Source organism: Xyrauchen texanus, chromosome 7, assembly GCF_025860055.1.
Source record: "Xyrauchen texanus isolate HMW12.3.18 chromosome 7, RBS_HiC_50CHRs, whole genome shotgun sequence".
NCBI classification, from domain to species: Eukaryota; Metazoa; Chordata; class Actinopteri; order Cypriniformes; family Catostomidae; genus Xyrauchen; species Xyrauchen texanus.
This window is the reverse complement of record NC_068282.1, coordinates 11,443,311-11,462,370: the sequence shown is the minus strand read 5'-3', so window position 1 is coordinate 11,462,370 and position 19,060 is coordinate 11,443,311. Positions and strand designations below refer to the sequence as shown.

Below are 19,060 nucleotides of genomic sequence, written 5' to 3'. Positions count from 1 at the left end.
TGACAGCTAGAACGCCAAGGATCTGCAAAGCTGTCATTGCTGCAGGTTAAGGATTTCTGGATGAGAACTCTTTGAAGTAGTTCCAAATTTTATTTTCAAATTGTAATAGTCATTTTTCATGTCATGTCCTGACTATACATTGTGATCAATGCTACTTTGGTGAATAAAAGTACCAATTTCTTTCCATAAGAGCAAAATCTGTACATTAGTCCAAACATTTGGCCACCAGGATACACACACACACACACACACACACACACACACACACACACACACACACACACACACACACACACACACACACACACACACACACACACACACACACACACACACACACACACACACACACACACACACACACAGGTCTACTGTGGCACAAGTCACAGAAAAAAAAATATGGTTACAGGAGGAATGTGTCATAACACACAGTGCATCGCACCCTGCTGCTTATGGGGAATGTGTTACCACAGACCAGTCAGAGGGCCCATGATGATCCCTGTCTGACAACGAAAGTGTCTACAATGGGCACGCAAGTGTAGGAACAGTGGAAGAAGGTCACCTGGTCCGATGAGTCTCATTTTCTTTTACATCACGTGGGCGGCAGTGTATGTGTGCACCATTTACCTGGGGAAGTGATGGCACCAGGATGCACTGTGGGAAGACGACAAGCCGGTGGAGGGAGTGTGATCTCAATCCGATTGAGCATCTGTGCGATGTGCTGGATCAACAAGTCCAATCCACGTTGGCTCCACCTCACATCTTACAGGACTCGAAGGGTCTGTTGCCAATGTCTTGGTGCCAGATACCACAGGACACCTCCAGGGGTCTTGTAGGGTCCATGTCACGGCAGGTCGGCACCGTTTTGGCAGCACGTGGAGGACCAACATCATATTAGGCAGGTGGTCGTAATGTTTTGGCTAATCAGTGTATAGTATAAAAGTGTAATCAAATTTCAGCAATTACAAAAACTACCAAAAATTATCATCATGATATTTGGTTTTCTTTTGGACATGGTACCAAGGTAATTTCAAGACATTCTTTTAAGTACCTTAGAGTACCATGCAAATAACTTGGTATATAAATATGGTAATCATATCAGTACCATGCCATATATCAAAGTACCATGGAATTACCGTCTGCTACCATCACTTTACAACATTCAATCATGAAATAATTCAGGTTAAAACATTCTCACACCTTATAATGAAGAAAAGGCTCTCTGTGCTCATTTCTCCTGCAAAGAACTACAAGCTTGACGGAAGAGAATTGGCAACACTAATTTGTCCACTAGAGGGATCTCCTCTCATCCTGTCTCTTTCCTCTTCACTGAAATGGTTGAATCCAGCTGGTCTCTTGGCCGAACTGGGGCAAACAACATCACATTTTCTCAGTCTGTTAAAAACTAGGCATTCTAACAGGTCAACAGAGACCTGCTTCAACAGACAACAGCCTGACTTAAACGTAAAAGCATATTTCTTAGTGAGCACATAAATGTCCTGCAGTAATGGCACACCTGGCACCTAACAGCCTGTAAATCCACACACTCTGACAGAAACTGTTGTGCAATGTACAGTTAGTTCCATTTTGTAGGTGATCCAGGAGAAAACACACTGGACTTACAATATATGCCACCATAATTGTTAATAAAACAATGTTTTTATTTTACATAGACAAGGCCAGTAAAAAGTCTAAAAGTAACGAGTGGTTTTTAAATTATATATATATAAAACTCTTAAATTGTATTACCCAGAGGTTGCTTTTAAGGAGACTCTTTTACGGTTTAAGTATAAGAATAATTAAGAAATATAAAGATAAACAAATGAGACAATGATTCACAAAGTAAGAGTATAAAGCTATCAAACTAATGTGGATAGCATAGCTCAGATAATTTGGTCTTAAAATAATGTTATAAGAAATGTTTGAGTTTATATTTACATCTCTGACTTTTATTCACAGACTCTGGTATATCAGCCAAGCACAGTTTAAGATTTTTTTTTTTAAGATCTCTTCTGAAACTCTAGAGGAGCCACACATGAATCTTTCTCAGGAGAAAAATCAGAAAAGCTGAACACTAAAGTAAAAGACTCCATTGGCTCTCCTATCAAATGACATTGCTGTCAACGAGACATAATTGAGATATTAAAGAGATCTCCTTTGTGATTTTTATTTTCATCAGGCAGTCAACTAAACATGACAAGAGTAATGCCATTGTTAAGAAAACAACAGTTGGCAATGGAAGAATAAAGTGGGACAGAGAGAAAGAGAGAGTCAGGGAAGTAGAAAATCAATGTTGTAAAAAGATTTTAATATAGACAAGACAGATGGGGAATACAACAAGAGTGTGTAAGAGTGTCAACTTAAGTATCTCTCAGTTCATTGCAGGTCTATTACATTCTTATTAGTTTAGTAAACTAAAGACAGGAAGCACCTGGGCCCAGAGGCTCTGCACAACACACCAACAGCAGTTCAACTGGAATGTTTGTGTATGTGTACAGTTGCCCCTTCCACTCCACTGTACGCAAACATCTCTGCATACCATCAAGAGGTACAGAGATGGCTATGTATTTACTGAAGCTTATCATATAGTGAGCAGTTTCTGAGCTTATGTGTGTACAGTGGCCCCAAAATTATTTGCATCCTCATGAGTGGATAATTAATTAATTGCATTAGTTAATAAAGTATCAAACCAAGTGGCATCTGCAAATCAAATTATGCAAGACCTTTTCTCAGAAACAACTTCTCTTGAAATTTTTGCAATGACTTTTAACCCAAGGTCATCTTTTGTAATTGTAGAATGTTCATTTCCCCTTAAATTACACAGATATTTTCGGTGGGACAATCTGTTTTTCAACCAATGGAAGATGGAGGGAGTGTTCTGGAAACATATTTGGAAACAGTCATCATTCTTGTAATTCTGTTTAGTAAGGCTAGTGGTGCAGAAATGAAATACATCCAGAAAGTGTCTGAACAGTATATCTATTATTTTATAATTAAAATAATACATGTATATAATTAAAACCTATCAAACTTCATTATTTGAAATGTTTTGCTTGAAAAGTGCTTGTGCTTTCAATCTTTAAAATACAAGCCACTTGGTTTGATATTTTCTAGTGCTGGCAGTCGATTAAAATGTTTAATCGTGATTAATCGCATAATTTTTCGTAGTTAATTGTGAATAATTGCAGATTTTGAAAGTGTTGAATTTTTACTCTAAATATACTTTTCTGTCAAAATGCATTTCCTTCCTTCTAAAAAACTATATGTTACAATATAATGCTTTATTTACATTTTTCAAACAAAGCTTTTCACAATATAAATATAGCAATTCACTAAAAAAGCACCAATTTAAGTAACATTAAATATTTCCCAAAGTGGGAATTTGACTAATTGATAGAACTAGTATCATTGCAATGGGCATTACATTTCTTAAACTCTCATCCTCAACAATATTAATCAGTAAGCAGACTGATTCACCGGCATGATTCACGTCAGGGTGTCAGCAGCAACGCCAAGTGCCGCTTTGAACTCCACATGAAAAGCGCTTGCAGAATAATTTTTATCTCATTCTGAATTTGGTGACAGTTAAGCCTTGCCGTTCTTCTGTGGTAATTAAAATGCATCATACTTATGCTGAAAATAATTTTTTGCTCAGTCACAAGTTCCATCTGGGCTTATTTTGTACAACAAATTACATTACAAGCTCCTTTCCCCAGCCCTGGGTGGACATAATCGCAAAGATTCTGCCTTCCAACCAATGTTTATGCTGTACTAACAGTAAATGCGATAATCTCGATTAAGAAAAAATTACGTGTTAAACTTTTTTTTATGCCCTTTTGTCCCCAATTTGGCATGCACAATTCCAAATATTCACTAGGTTCTCATGGTGGTACAGATGCTCACCTCAATCCGTGTGGCGGAGGTTGCCTCTGCTTCTGAGACAGTCCTCCACGCATCTTATCACGTGGCTTGCTGGGCTAGTTTTTCCTGCTATTTCCCACGCACAAATTACCACATGCCCCATCGAGAGTGAGAACCATTATATCACGACCACAAGGAGGGGTAACCCATGTGACTCTACCCTCCCTAGCAACTGAGTATACTTGGTTGCATAGGAGGTCTAGCTGGAGTCACTCAGAATATCCTGGATCCAAACTCGCGACTCCAGGGGTGGTAGCCAGCGTCATTGCTCGATTAACTATCCAGGCCCCTGCACATTAAATACTTATTTGATTTTTTATTTTAATGAATCACAGGCGTGCACGTGTTAATTTTGACAGCTCTAATACTTTATCTAATGCAATAAAATTTGTGCACTTGAGCCACTCAATCTGTTTAAGAAAGAGAGAGTGAAAGAGTTACAGAGAGATTTTTCCTGTCGCTTTGTGTTGCACTTGAACTGTGGCACTGTTCTGTGCAAGTGTGTGTCTGTGCATAAGTGTGTCCTGCTTGCTGTATGGTGTGTGGCTTGGCCTCATGGAGCCAGGAAAAGGAAACTGAATGTGGCCATGGCAGCCAGAGTCCAGCAGCCTACCGTAAACAGCTCCTTCCCAAAGCAGCCTGCAGAAACACCAGTAATCACCACCGCCTAGAAGACAGGCCATCTGTGGCCTCCACAACGACAACCAGGGCTGTGTGTGTTACTGCGTGTTTATGTGAGGACGGAGGCTAAGTATACATAACTTTGCTGTGCTCAACTCCTTTTTCTTGGAAGAGTTTTCAGTACCACAAACTGAATATACTCCACATGTGCGAGGCTCTTGGACAAAGCCAAGTGGTGTGAAGACTGCAAAAAAAAAAAAAAAAAGGTTTCCTTTGACTAACTTGAAGTTCTAAATTCACCCAGCGACATCACTGGTTCCCTTGAGACAACTTTAATTGTGGTGTTTGGTAAGGCGAGCATAACTGTTGCTATTGCTTATACTTAGCACTAGGGATGTGAGTTAAGCCCCTAACCTTAAGTATTAAACATTGGCATGTAACATATTTCACATCGTTTGTACTACATACTTGAATGATGCAAGAAAGGTGTTTAAGAGAGGTACTAAATCACAGCAATTTGGTTCTGGAAGTAAATATCCCATTCATTTTCCCAATAGGTGAACTGACTTTTAACAATAATTTATAATCCTTTAAAAAAAGACTTAATGTGAATGTAAAGGTTCTTAATCAATGGTATATGCTTCTGCTGAAGCAACCAGTGTTATTTAAACTTTTTTTTTAAATGAAAATGTTCAATTCATAGCAGAAGTTGTGGTGAATAACTACGTTACCTATGATCCTGCTGGTGAACTTTTAAACAGGTGAAAATATCCCTTAGACTTGCATTGAAGGGGGACCCCGGCAATATCTAGAGACCAAAATATTATAGATACTTGGGGATGGGCTCTTTTGACGGACCAGAAAGCAGCCCTCTAGCAACCACATAATGTAGCAACAGGCCAAAAAACAATCAGAACACCTTAGCAACTACATAACAGACCATGGGTACCACCCACAACACCTGAGCATAGCGGTGGTGACTTTTGCATGGGCAAGCACCAATCACATTTTCCTTAGAAAATGTAAAAACCTTGTTCATTACTTTAGTTTCAAGCTAGATGTGTACACCATCATTTTCTTTACATTGAAAGCACTATATTTTTTGCAGTTTACCCATTTGTTTTGCTTTGCTTTGTACTTGGGGTTACATTTTAACTTGGAATAATAACTTCTCTAACTAGAAAGACTCTGATGTTAGTCATTTCTCATAGTGCTGTAGGTTAATACGGGCAACTCATGCAGTAGCTTGACAACAGACCTCTTCTAAACTTTAAGACAGCCATAAAATGTAACGACCAATCCAATGACTGGCTATGAGTTCAAGTGCTCCTTATTTGGATAAAATAGAAAAACACAAAGGTAATACAGAACAATTTTGTCCATCAGTGCTTAATGGAAAAATCTTGTTTTCCAATATCTAAACACCCTACTAAAATGATACATTTAGCCTAATTGAGAAGCAAAATGGTATAAGATATTAAGGCTTATATTCAATGCACATTTAGTGAGGGATTAAAAAAAAATTGACAATTTGCTAATAGGGTAAGAAAATTGTAACTTTTTTCCATATGAATTGTTAATTTACTAACAAGTAAGAAAATAGTTTTATTGTTTTAAATATATTTCTCTGTAAAGAAGATTTAAGAGGATAGTTCACCCGAATATGAAAGATCTGTCATCATTCATTCACTATTGTTTTCCAAAACTTCCTTTTTTCAGTGGAACACAAGAGGTGAAAAGTTAGCCTCAGTTTTCATGGTAAAAACATGCAATGAAGGTGAATGGTGTCTGAGTGTAAAAATAAAGTAATATGGGTTTGGAACAACATTTTTGGGGGAACTATCCCTTTAATAGTTTATGATGTAATTTTGCTTCTCAAGTAAATGTATCTTATTTTAAAGACGCTTGTATATTTTTAAGTAAGGGTTTATTTTTGTATTTTGTTTTGCAGTGCAATGCCTCTGAAACATCCAATCTCTGCTCTTCAGTTCTTAGAGGTGTCATCTCAAATACATGATCATTAGCTTCAAGTGATTATGCCGACCCTCACTGGCACTGGTCAAAGGTTGGCATGGATCATTACAAGTGCGAGCATAGATGAGTGTAACAAGCAAAAAGCAAAGATCAATGTCTGATCCAGATCAGCCTGTTAAGACTTAAAACAAGCGTATGCCCAGTGCGCCTTTCAAAGGTGAAAGTGAGCATAGATCTAAATCGCACCCAAGATGTGAAGCAGAAAATGTCTGGATGCTAATGACTTATTGAGACTACATATTGTAATATCATCAAATTAAATATATACTTAAATATAAAGGTGAAGAGTGTTGACATCAATCAGCGATATCATGCCAAATCCGACCCGTCGGCTCAAAATACAAATTATTTTTATAAGCTAACCTAAATGAATCGGGGTAAGGTAAGGACATTGTTTTGAACACTGATTGTTTATGTACTTAATCAATAACGGCAATTTGTTCATTTTTAACCAAAAAATCTTAGTGCAGCTTTAACATTTCAAAATAGTGGTGCACAGGTCAATCGATCTAAATCGGCCGATCTTCGTCTTAAGTCTGTGATCGGAGATCAGCTGATTGTGCCTAGAATGAGGGCTGATCTTTTTTGCAGTATGCATGGAATCACACATACACTGCTATGCTAATGAATGAGCATTTTCTCAGCATTACACGTGTATGAATATTAAGTTGCCCATTTTCTAGAGTCATTAAGGTAGTAATTCTGACTCGCTGCACTGTGAGCACGGAGAGGATAGAGAGACTGCAAACAGGAATAAAAACTAATTAAACAACAAATTAACATGCATATACAAATCTGAGTATACGTGATGTGACTCGTGACAATCAGAGGTTGAGTTGAGCGATAGAGACTGTTTGAGTGATCATGAGCATTTTCAGCTTCACTCGCTTCAATATGCTAACTCGCAGTGTCAATCACATGCACACTCTACAGGTACTCTCAATATCTCATCAGTCATTCATCTGAGCGCTATTCTGTGAGGATCCCAATTTAAATCAGATTAATGTTGGTCACATTACCACTAATATCAGCAATTACATTTGAACCATAATGGCACCACGTCTTCATGCATTTGTTTAATAATTAACGATTTGTGTTACAGCAAAATGCCAAAGACAGTAAACAAAGCATAGGTATTAATGATTTCTCACTGGAGCAGTTTTAGAGATTGTAATGGATATATTTTTCTTATTTTTTGAACGTATCTCTGGTTGTGTGATGCTCTCATGGTTTTTGCTGCTTACCAATTTGTCACAATCAGCTTTTGATATTGACAACAGAGCTATTCATAACGGTTTCAAAACAAATAACTGTAAGCAATTCACAATTAATGTAACTGTCATATCGTTATAAAAGGTTCCATTGATTAACATTAGTTAGTATCATGAACAAACAATGAACAATATTTTTTTTACAGCCTTTATTAATTATAACGTTAGTTCATAAAATTACAATGGTTTATTGTTAGTTCATGCTAGTTCATAGTGCATTAACTAATGTTAACTAATAAAACTATTAATTTAATTTTTATAGTATATGCTGTAACTAACATTATGTTCATGTTAACTACAGTAATGTTGTTAAATAATGTTAACAAATGGAACCTTTTTGTAAAGAGTTACTGTATATTGTACTGTGTGGGGTATAAACATATAACTGCACATTATAATTTGCAAAAGTGTGGCAAAGGGCACAAAAAAATCTGTATCGTATATTAGTGCTAAAAATTGGAGATGGGTATCAGCCTCAAATTTACTGATTGGTGCACCACTATTTAAAAGTACAGCTTTTGTTCAAATACAAGGTGCTCATCATGTTAAAAGGTATCTACTGATCACACAACCAGTAACATTTTGTAAAGCCTCTAAAAACTAGAAATAAGGCCAAAATAACATAGAAATCTAGTACTGAAAGTTCCAGATATATCCTAGTTGTCATAGAACCTCACTTGAGGGAGCTTACTAATTTATTACAGGTATACTAGACACCCATTTTTCCTAATATAAACAGAGTTATAGGTAAACACGAATGGAAATATTTATAAAAATAGCAAAAGCCAAACCAAGCATACCCTCCTTCCTTCCTTCAATGTAAATCTATGTTTTCCCCCCATTTTAGACCGCCCCAAGCGATAACCGAAGTAAGATTTCTTTGAAATAAAATAGAATTCCTCCCCTCAACAAGCTGCATGACTTGAGGTATCATTCATGTCTGTAGCACAAACGATGTATGTTGAGTCACACTCCATATTTTAATACTTAAATGTAGGGATTTTTAAAAATTCCTAACCCTTAGTAAGAACTACACAAATAGCTTTGCAAGTAACAATACTTTACTAAGAGCTACTGCAAACTATTAGTTTGTTCCAGTAAGGTATTTATGTTTGTATGTATACATGCATATATCTGCCTATTCATATATGTATAATGCTTTATAGACACAACCATTAAGAATGACACAATACTGTACTTATTAGCATTGTTCAGTGGTACACTTTCTCATGTTTTCTACTCCCTTCTCTAATTCCCCTGTGGGCAATTACCAAATTAACCACTAGGCACCTTGATCTCTGATCAGGTCTTGGACACAGTTAGTGCTGTGACCTGGCAATCACAGTAATCCCCCTTTACACCCACATTACAGCCGTTTTCCTTCCGGCAGTGCAGGGTGAATGCCAGGTGCGCTCCAGCAGATTAGTGGTAATCTGCTTTCTAATTAAAACATGAGTATACAGCAGGGGTGGACCATGGGCCTTGTACCGCCTTTGAAGTCAGATCAGTGGGCTAAAAAAAAAAAAAAAAAAAAAGGCATTCCTACTGGTGGAGGAGATCCAGGGGGTGCTGGAGCTGGACTCTAGACCTGACCCAAGTGCTGATAAGGCAAGTCTGGGATTAGCGGATCCTTTTACACCCCCCACCACTCTTAATTTAGCTGTCTCTGTATCCCTGTCTCCTTCATTCTTAGCTTTTAATTGAACTAACATTCAAATGGATGAGTTCCAGAACATCTCAGGATCTTTGAAGTGTTTGTAATAGGGATGTGCAAAACTACATATTTTAAAAATGGACTATATCGACGATGCTTTAAAAGGGTTAGTTCACCCAAAAATGAAAATTCTCTCATCATTTACTCCTCATGCCATCCCAAATGTGTATGACTTTCTTTCTTCAGCTGAACACATAAAACATTTTTTTTTATAAGAATATCTCAGCTCTGTTGTCCATAAAATGCAAGTGGAAGGTTGTCAACACTTTAAAGCTCCAAAAAGCATAGACACATGTTGTAAAAGTAATCCATAAGACGTCAGAGGTTAAATTTAGGTATTTTAAAGCTAAACGATCACATTGGGTGAGAAACAGATCAATATATAAGTTCTTTTCACTATAAGTATTTACTTCCGGTTACTTCCGGTTTCTGTTTGATGCACGTCCACGAGGGCACTCTGTTGACACTGCAAAGTCATATATTCCTGGGATGCCATGAGGGTGAGTAAATAATGAGAATCTTTATTTTTGGGTGAATTATTCCTTTAAAGTGGATGAAGTGCATGCTAATTAAAGCACTACAGACAAAAAATCAACATAAACTAGACGACCTCACTAATTGATTAGTCTGTTGTTGGGCTACTAGTTGACCATTGTGAGCCATTCCTAGTTTATAAAGATATTTTATAATGTTCATGCACTGTATTACATGTTATTGAGGGGAGTATCTGACATCTAAAAAAGGCCTATTGCTTGGATGACATCCAAATTCTTTTATAAGGTCAGCAAGAGAAAGAAAGGGCAATATAGAGAGAAAACAGATATCCAAGAAGGAGGGAAATATCAGAAAGCCAATGGGTGAAAGCAGGATGGAAAGCCTGCGGGTTTTTCTAGACAGAGGCTCTCCTTCACGAAGTTGGCACAGAACGAAGGTCATTATAGCACAAAAACAGCAGGAAACCCAAGACCCTACTGAGACCTCCACAGTAGAACAGACCCGATAACCACAAGTAAATCACTGTAAATGTAAATTGTAACATAACAGCACCATCATGAATAGCCTTAAACAATCCACCAGATATTCCTAAAAAACTTCTCTACTATTCATTACACATCTTGGCTGCTGTATGCATATATTCTGACAGACTGTTTACAATATTCCACGCACAAGTGACTTCATCCCCCATATGGTTGAACAAACTGAGAGGTCAAGCATAGCATTTGTCCCCTAACGCTGTCACAGCATTCACCTTCATGCATGTCTACAATCCAATTTTGCCCTTAGCTGGTCTTAACAACTTTCCTTTTATCTTCTTCTGAGCTTCTCTTCCATGGCTGCCTGAACAACTATCTTATGAATCAGGGGTTGTCAACCATTTTTGCCCAGTTGAAATATTGTATTTACGCACACTATGGTCCTAATAAAGTGCCCAACTTGGACTTCTGCAGTTGTAGCCAATACACCTCAAGGTTTGGCCGGTTGAGCATTCTGAGATGCTATTCTGCTCAATACAAATGTACAGGGTGGTTATCAGGGTTACCGTAGTCCTTCTGCCAGCTCAAACCAGTCTGGCCATTCTCTGTTGACCTCTCTCATCAACCAGGTGTTTCTGTCCACAGAACTGTCGCTCACTGGATGTTTTTTTTCTTCTTTTTTTGGGGGGACCATTCTGAGCAATCTCTATAAACTTTTGTGAGTGAAAATCCCAGGAGATCAGCAGTTACAGAAATACTCAAACCAGCCCATCTGGCACCGACAATCATGTCACGGCTGAAATTACGGACATACAATTTTTGCTTTCGACTTTACGATCTTCAATGTACACACTAGTTTACACAATAAATTACAATCTTTGTACAGAAATAGAGCAGGATGGATGCATCCACTTGGAAATCAGAAGTGCTGGTCTGAGCAGAGCTGGAATATGGGACCCAGTGGAAAAACACATAAAAGAAACCAGCAGACATGAGTTTCATGTCAATCAGAAAAGAAACTGTCCATGAACACTGCACAGGCCAGCTACAGTAAAAGGGTAAAATATTACCTGAGCTGAGGCATATACTTAGTTGAAAAATATCAGAAGCCTGAGATTTAAGTTCAACGGAGCTTGGTCAGTTTACATAAAACATATATAACATAAAATATATGTACTTTATGCTATATGTAATATATCCTGTATAGTCATGCTAGAGACAGAGAGAGAGAGATAGATAGATAGATCACCATGGCAGCAGATGGCTCAGAGTAGAGGGAGTTAATCATCTTCACAATCTGCACCACTTGAACACGTATTCAATCTCTTCTCACTACATACAAATGCAGTCTCACATCTTCTGCACGGCTGAGACCTCTTGAGCCTCGGCTGTTTGCCTGGAGCTTTGGAAAAGTTTGCTGGGTCGATTGCTCACCCCATGCTTTGTTATTCTCACCCTTGATTTTTCCCAGATGTTGATGGTGAGCTCTCCTCTTAATAAACCCAACTTTATCCATCATACTTCCAACAAGAACTTCAGACAGCTCCTTCTGTTTGTCCTGACCAAGAGTTCAGGAGGTTCTGCAGCACCACATCTACAGAAACGTGCAAGAAGTGCTCATGCATGTTACTTATGAACTCTCCCAACAACTCCTGCTCTCTGCCCAAACAAGAACAGTTCCAAAAACTACTGCTCAGCCACCACTGGTAATCTTACATCATGCAGGCCCTCACTCAGCCATTTTATTCCTTTACTCTAAGTTCCCACTGCCACAGCCTCCTCTAAACCTCAAACACAATTAGGTCTGGAAATGATCCGTTCTGTTTTTCTCTGTGTTGATGTTTATGCTGGGCTGACTGAATATGAATATTTTCAGAACATTTAGTTAAACTAATTTAATTTAAAATGTTTCTAAATACTGAGGGGTGAATTGCTCCATTTGAGAGAATTTGCAAGGACTGACTGCATTCAACTCTGCACTAATAAAAGGGGCTATATTTAAGCTGGTGTGAGGGAACAGAAACGAAAGCACAGCAGTTAAAGAACAATTCTGTGCTGTGTGACAGCGTTCCTGGATTCAAGGCTGTGTGGTGTTATGACTTTGGTAAAAAGGCCAATAGCCTTTTCTAATATAAGACGCAAATATTTATTTCCATGACAGCTCATTGATGTTGCTGGTTTTTATCATAAAAACAATGCAAAACAAATATTCTCTTTAGGAGTTACAGCTGAATATAATGAAAATGAAGTGAAAACTATCAGCGAGGCGTTATTTAATTACATGCGAGTCTTATTGCTCTAAAGGATTTTGGTAAACAACCTTTTAAGCAACAGATGAAGAGGTTGAACTTTTGTCAATTACACATGTGTAGCAGATTTGGGACATCTAGTCATTTAAAGGGGTCATTTCACGAGAAATTAAATTGTTAAATCCTATGTTATTTTTCTCTCATCTTGATTTAATTGAAATATGAAATAATTGTATAACTTTCAGGACTCTGAAAACGGTCTCCCAAATCTCAAAATCGAAATAAGAAGACGGTAGGTTTTGAATTTCTGAAATAATATAATTAAAACATTAATGCATGATTGCCAATAAACATGCTTTTTTTAATTTTAAAGTTCAGTTCACTTATAATATGCATTTAGAATGGCACGGGAGGTGGATTTTACCAGAATTTGAATAAGAAGCTAAATAAACTGTGAACTTGCCTACAGACAGACACATACAGGACTTCCTGGAGAGTTCAGAATGTCAACATAAAAGTGGGAGGGTTTAAAAGTGCACAATTTAAATATATTACTGTTGTATTTCAAATTAAAATTAAAAGTCAATAATAGTACTATTCTTATTGTTTCTAAATAAGCTATACATTTATATTGCAATAATGTGTAGTTAGAGGTTTGTGTTTCTTTACATATTAAAGAGTACTCCCAATTATTTCCACACAATAATGTAAAGATATTCTAAACTGAACATAAAAACCAACACTGGTATCGGCTGATACTGAGATTTCCGATATCAGAATCAGAAGAGAAAAAGTGGTATTGGTGCATCCCTATCTATAATCCCTGATAATTGCACACCCCAAAATGAAAACATACACCCTTTGTTCGGTGGGACAAAAAAAGGAAATGACAGGAAGAATCTAGGCTTCAGTCAAGATTTACTTTCATTATAGGGAAAAAGATGCAATGAAAGTGAATTGTGAAACTAAGGCTAACATTATGCCTAACATGATAACAGAATGGCCCTTTTAAGGCTGCCTCCACTCTTATCTATGTCTTGTCTTTCTCCTGTCCACCTCCAGACAGCATTATAGTGAGTTTTTTGTGTCCTCCTTCGTCTGAAGGCCTCTTATCTCTCCTGTTCCCCAGCCATGCATGTCTTCCCAGGTAGCGTCTGGCTTAGATAACATTAGCCAGGCTGTGTGCGCACGTGTGCAGCTGCGTGTAGAAGTGAGGATCTCTAAGTCTGAGGTTAATTGCTCAAAATAATGCTTCTAGTGACCTGGTGCTTGCCATACTCTCAGGCTTACAAAGCAACCGCTTTCACTCTCCCCCGCTTTTGGCCTCAGGAGCGAGAAACGTAGGTACCCTCACAAAGCCGTGACTAAAAGGCATGTTCTCCCTTAAATCCTGACACATCGTTTTCTTTGAGCTGAAGTATTCCCCTGATGGTTTACCTCAGTCATATCACTTCGGAGGCAATTACAAAAACCCTGATAGGTTGCTTTTTAACCAGTGATTATGCAAATGAGATGGTCAATGCAGGTCAAGGATCTTTCATGGCTATGCAAGTGGTGGTCAGGAGAAAATTACAGGTGGTTAAATGGCTCCTTTTTTGTGAAAGAAGATGAAAATAAAGAGAAGATGGTATCAACTCACATCTGCAAAGGGGTTTTGTTTGCCTGACAGCAGGATTACAAGATAGCAGAAAGGTGGGAGGGAAAGCTTAGCTCCCAATGTTCTAACAGACACAACTGCCCAAGGGTTTGTCAAAACACCATTATCCAGGGTAAATTACACGGCTGCAGTATGAATAAGGTGCAATAGAAACTACACCGCTACTTACATGGATGACAGCACACTTTGTAGGTGAGAGGATTCAAGTTTCATGTCTTACCTGGAGATAAAAAGTGAGAGAAAAGATAGAGATTAACAAAACAAACACAATACTGTAGAGTACACAAAATGTTAAAAATGTTTTAAAAGAAAATACGAGTAACGCTTGCCTGTACAAAATTTGCTACAATGCTCAGGTGTTCTGGGTGGTTGCCAGGGTATTGCTATATGGTTGCTAAGGGGTTCTGAATGGTTTTTAAAGTGTTTCTATGCAGTTTCTAGGATATTGCTAAGTGGTAGCTAAGTGGTAAAATACTGGCCCCAGTGAAAAGAGCTCAATTCCCCAAGTCTCTACTTCTGTCCAAGTCATTTTTTTGCAGGTGCTAAAACTGCACAACTCTCCTTGACAAGTCCCACGAATGGATGCATCATTCATGTGAAGTTGAACTCTTAGGGCTTCATTCAAATCCCTTACTCTCAGAATGAGCAACTGCAGTAGTGATCATTGCCGCTAACAATAGCACTTCTCCCTTGACGAAACTTGACTGTAATGCATTAGCGTGCTGCACTGTTCAGAGGGTCTGGTTTTATACTTGTGTTAAAAGGAAACTTGTTGGCAGTACAGTGAGGGGCTGGAAGAGTATGAAGGGCACAGTGTTGGCCTTATTTGGAGATGACTGGCTGTGTTTAATGAAGGACACTGGCCTTTACAGAGTTAGGCGAGAAAAGCGCACACTCGATTTGTCATCTGTATATCTTACACTGAAATTCGTAAAAAAAAAATATAAAAATAAACCACAAATGAAAACAATGAGATTAAATGGACAGCAAAATAGAGTCTTCTGCTTAAAAGTTCCCTCTACCCTCTCACCCATGTCTCAGTTTCAGAAGAGATCCCAACAATCAGCCCGTTTACATGCACACCAACATGTTGATTATTACAGAGAGATGATTTCTGCTTGCCTTCGCAAAAATTGTCTTCGGCGGACAGCCCGCTGTCTTTTGAACGATTTCAGTATTTTTGCGGCAGACAGACGCAAGTGTGTTTCTGTATCTTGATGTTGAAAACAAAACCAAAGGTTAAAAAAAAGAATAACAAATGTGAACCGAGCAAGTCTATTCATTGAATTTTGACGCCTTTTCATTTCGCGGTTATCAAGCAACACGATTATGACCAGCTGCAGCTTGATGACGCAAGCGTACCGCGGTTCGGATACAAATATATAATGTGAACACAGTCCAACGGGGGCAGGGGGGAGGGGGAAGCAATCGAACTCTGGTTCGGAACAGGCAATCGAACCAAGTGTGAAAGCCCCCTTAATATCATCACCGTGATCGTCATGTCATTCAGCCATAATGTCTATATGTTAACAATTCTCTCATTTGTTTTTATTTTTAATACTCTCAAGGCCCATTATGAGAAACATCTGAGACAAAGTTGATACTTAAATGAAACATAGCTGAAAGCACCACTAAGTATGAAAGAGCAACCCATGATCAATAACATATTCCCAGGGAATTCATTTTCCACACACACACACACATACACACAAGCAAGTGGCCGCACATGTAATGGAGCATGATAGTACATGTCACATTATCAGCTAACTCTATGAGGCTCAATGTTCAAAGGTAAAGTGTGTAATTTTTTATGTTATATAATTTTTTTGTGCCTAGTTGATTATAGAGGGACAACTCCAGACCATTTGTGTGTTGACTTCCCATCTTGTAAACGCTGTTGCTCTTTGGAACTGTTAAACATCACCCTGTCGGTTGAGGAGTCGGATATGCCAACTTCTGGCTTGAGATTGTGGTATAACAATGGATAAGAGGTACAGGGGTGGGGTGGAAGTGACCGTAGGATTGTTTGGGAAAACCGTTTGGCAATAATCATTATTTTTGTAATTTCCGTTTCACCAGTGCCTTGGAAAATACAAATGACATGTTTTCTTGTTAATAGAAATGCAACCAAGTTTTCACAGTCAAATAATGTTGCACTTTTGAAACTGATTTGTCAACCCTGCCATTCCTCTTAAGAGATGACGTTTTAAAACTCTTATTAAGAGGGAAATATCAAGGCTGTGGACTGTCTGGAGAACAACAAAGAATTACTAAAACTATAAACGCTGAGAATAGTAAACAAATATTGTCCTGTAAATGTGATGTTGCAACTTGCACACATTGAAAAGGTAGTTTCTCTTCATACTCACTTGTAGAAGCTACTGTCTAACTGTCTGGTTTTATGTCCTATCCACTCCTGTCTATGCATATACACATAGCAGTGACTGATGTTGTAACAACAGGGTTCTGTTTTAATCCTTGTCGTCATCTTCAAAGACAGATTAGAGGTCTCATAATGAGGTAGAAACAGAGAGAGACAGAGAAAGACAGATAAAAGATCAGAATATGTTGAGCAAGTTTTTATTCTCTCACTACCTAGACTATGATCTTTCAGGATACGTTGTAGACACTATTCCACACTTACCCATCCTTTTGTATTTGATTATACAGTACTAAAGCATTGCTGAATTCTTCATTTTGATTCCTTCACATCACAGTTGCATAGAGGTCAACCGATAGTGGATTTCGCAGATACTGATAACTAAGTGATTACTGATAACTAATGTAATTTTAACCAACATATTGCATTCCGGTCATTTTGACCCGAAGAGGATTTTCTTTTGCCTGAAAATGCTAGTTAATGTTATCCTATTGGACTAAAACTTACTGAGTTTGCTCACACAGTGATTCACAACTTTACAAAAAAAATGTTTGCAGAATGTTTCCATATGTACTTTAATATTGTCAAAATTATCCACAAATAATACTTTCTTTTTTCAATCAAAAACGTTGGTAAATAAGCTCAGGTCAATGAGGTCTACGATCAATAAGTTCAATAAAGAAATGCAAAACCTGTGCTAATTGAAAGAAAACAAGTTGGCAAAAAGATCTAATCCAATATTTGGTGATAATTAGCATAATGAGAGATTTATAAGCAATTTTTATAGGATGGTCATTTTTGACCGGGAACACCACAAGTGTGACTTTGTGCCATTTAGTACAAAATAAAAGCATTTCAAAACAAACTTGAAATGAAATGTTTTCATATTTTATTTAATATTGCCAAAATTATCCACAAATAAAGCCTTTTTTTCACTCAAAAACAGAGGTGCATAAGCGCAGGTCAATGAGGCCTACTGTCAATAAGCTCAAAAAGAAATTAAAAGTGCCAATTAAAAGAAAACAAGTTGACAAAAAGATCAGATCCATTTTAATTGGACGGTAATTTTTGACCGGGAACACCAAATTAGGTAAAAAATGTCAGCACAGCACAATGGTTAAAGATTAGAATCTCCCTCTCCCCCCGTTCATCCACCTCTTTCCTTGCTCAGACAATTTTTTCTCTGTCCTTGGCTGTCAATTAGTCTCGGGTCTGTAAATGTGAAAAGTCTTTGCCTCTATCTCCTAAATAGAAGCGTATTACGTAATGCTTAAATGCACTAAAAAGTACCTTTAATTTGATGTAATATTACACAAAGACCGTAAGACTACAGAGATGTATAGTCACATGTATAGTGGGCTAAGTGTAGAATGAAGACATGCGCCGCTGGCGCGACATGTCTGTCCACAGGTTTAAATTTAGCCTGGATCAGTCTACCTTAGACTTGCAATGCCACCGAACATTGAAAGGAGCATTATAATCACTTTAAGCCTCCTTTGGACAAGATGACGCTGGAAAAATTATACTAAACATCAGCCACGCAAAACAGAACAACTCCAGTTATGTTGTCCAGACTGATTTAGTTATTATAAAATGTTACATTTTTTTCAATCATTCCAAATTCTGTTTAAAGGAAGCTTCAGCTGAGATAAAAAAATCATGTGTATATGTGCATATTTATACATCCTTCAAGGTAAGACGCCTGCCATATAATAATGCACAGAAAATCTAGTCCATTTCGTGTCACACTAGAGTGTTTTGAAGACAATCTCCTGTAAACAATAGCAACTTCACCCAGCTTTTATGAGATTTGTGTTTAACATCAAAGTACACTCACCAAAGTGTTTGTTTACTAGCTATTTCTCATTTCCTGTGGCACCAGCCTGTTGTCCATGGGCCACTATCTCTTCTATAATTGTGCGTTATTATATAGGCAAGATAAGGGTGAGTTAAGTAGCAAGGCTGCCTCTTGCCTAAACATTTGGATGTGATTTTTGCCTCTTATCTAACCTTTGTTGTTTGCTCTCTCTCTTCTCACTCTCTCTCATGTTCTCACAGTATATATGTATATGTGTGTGTGTGTGTGTGTGTGTGTGTGTGTGTGTGTGTGTGTGTGTGTGTGTGTGTGTGTGTAGCGCAGAGGGGGCCTGGCTCTAGCCTGGTCTTAACAGACTCTGTGGAGTCATTGCAGCTGTTTCGGCCCTGCCACAAAGGGGAGCATTTAATTGGTACTGAATGC

At 37.9% G+C, this 19,060-nt stretch overlaps 1 protein-coding gene across 5 annotated transcripts in view; it reads right to left on the bottom strand.

The window, feature by feature from the left end:
• LOC127646978 (E3 ubiquitin-protein ligase PDZRN3-B) overlaps nt 1-19,060 on the bottom strand; it is a 143,383-nt gene that overhangs the window by 64,994 nt on the left and 59,329 nt on the right. Inside the window, exon 1 of one of the 5 annotated variants that reach the window (XM_052130995.1) lies at nt 14,611-14,615. The exons of 2 other annotated variants lie outside the window; for them this stretch is intronic. Coding sequence is in view for 1 of the 3 variants with exons in the window: in XM_052130993.1 (XP_051986953.1) it covers nt 11,785-11,823 (39 nt within the window). In the remaining 2 variants the exon portion in view is untranslated. Of the gene's footprint in view, nt 1-627; nt 647-11,784; nt 11,839-14,610; nt 14,616-19,060 lie in introns of those variants that run through there. 2 more of the 5 variants (XM_052130993.1, XM_052130994.1) reach the window with 2 other exon arrangements.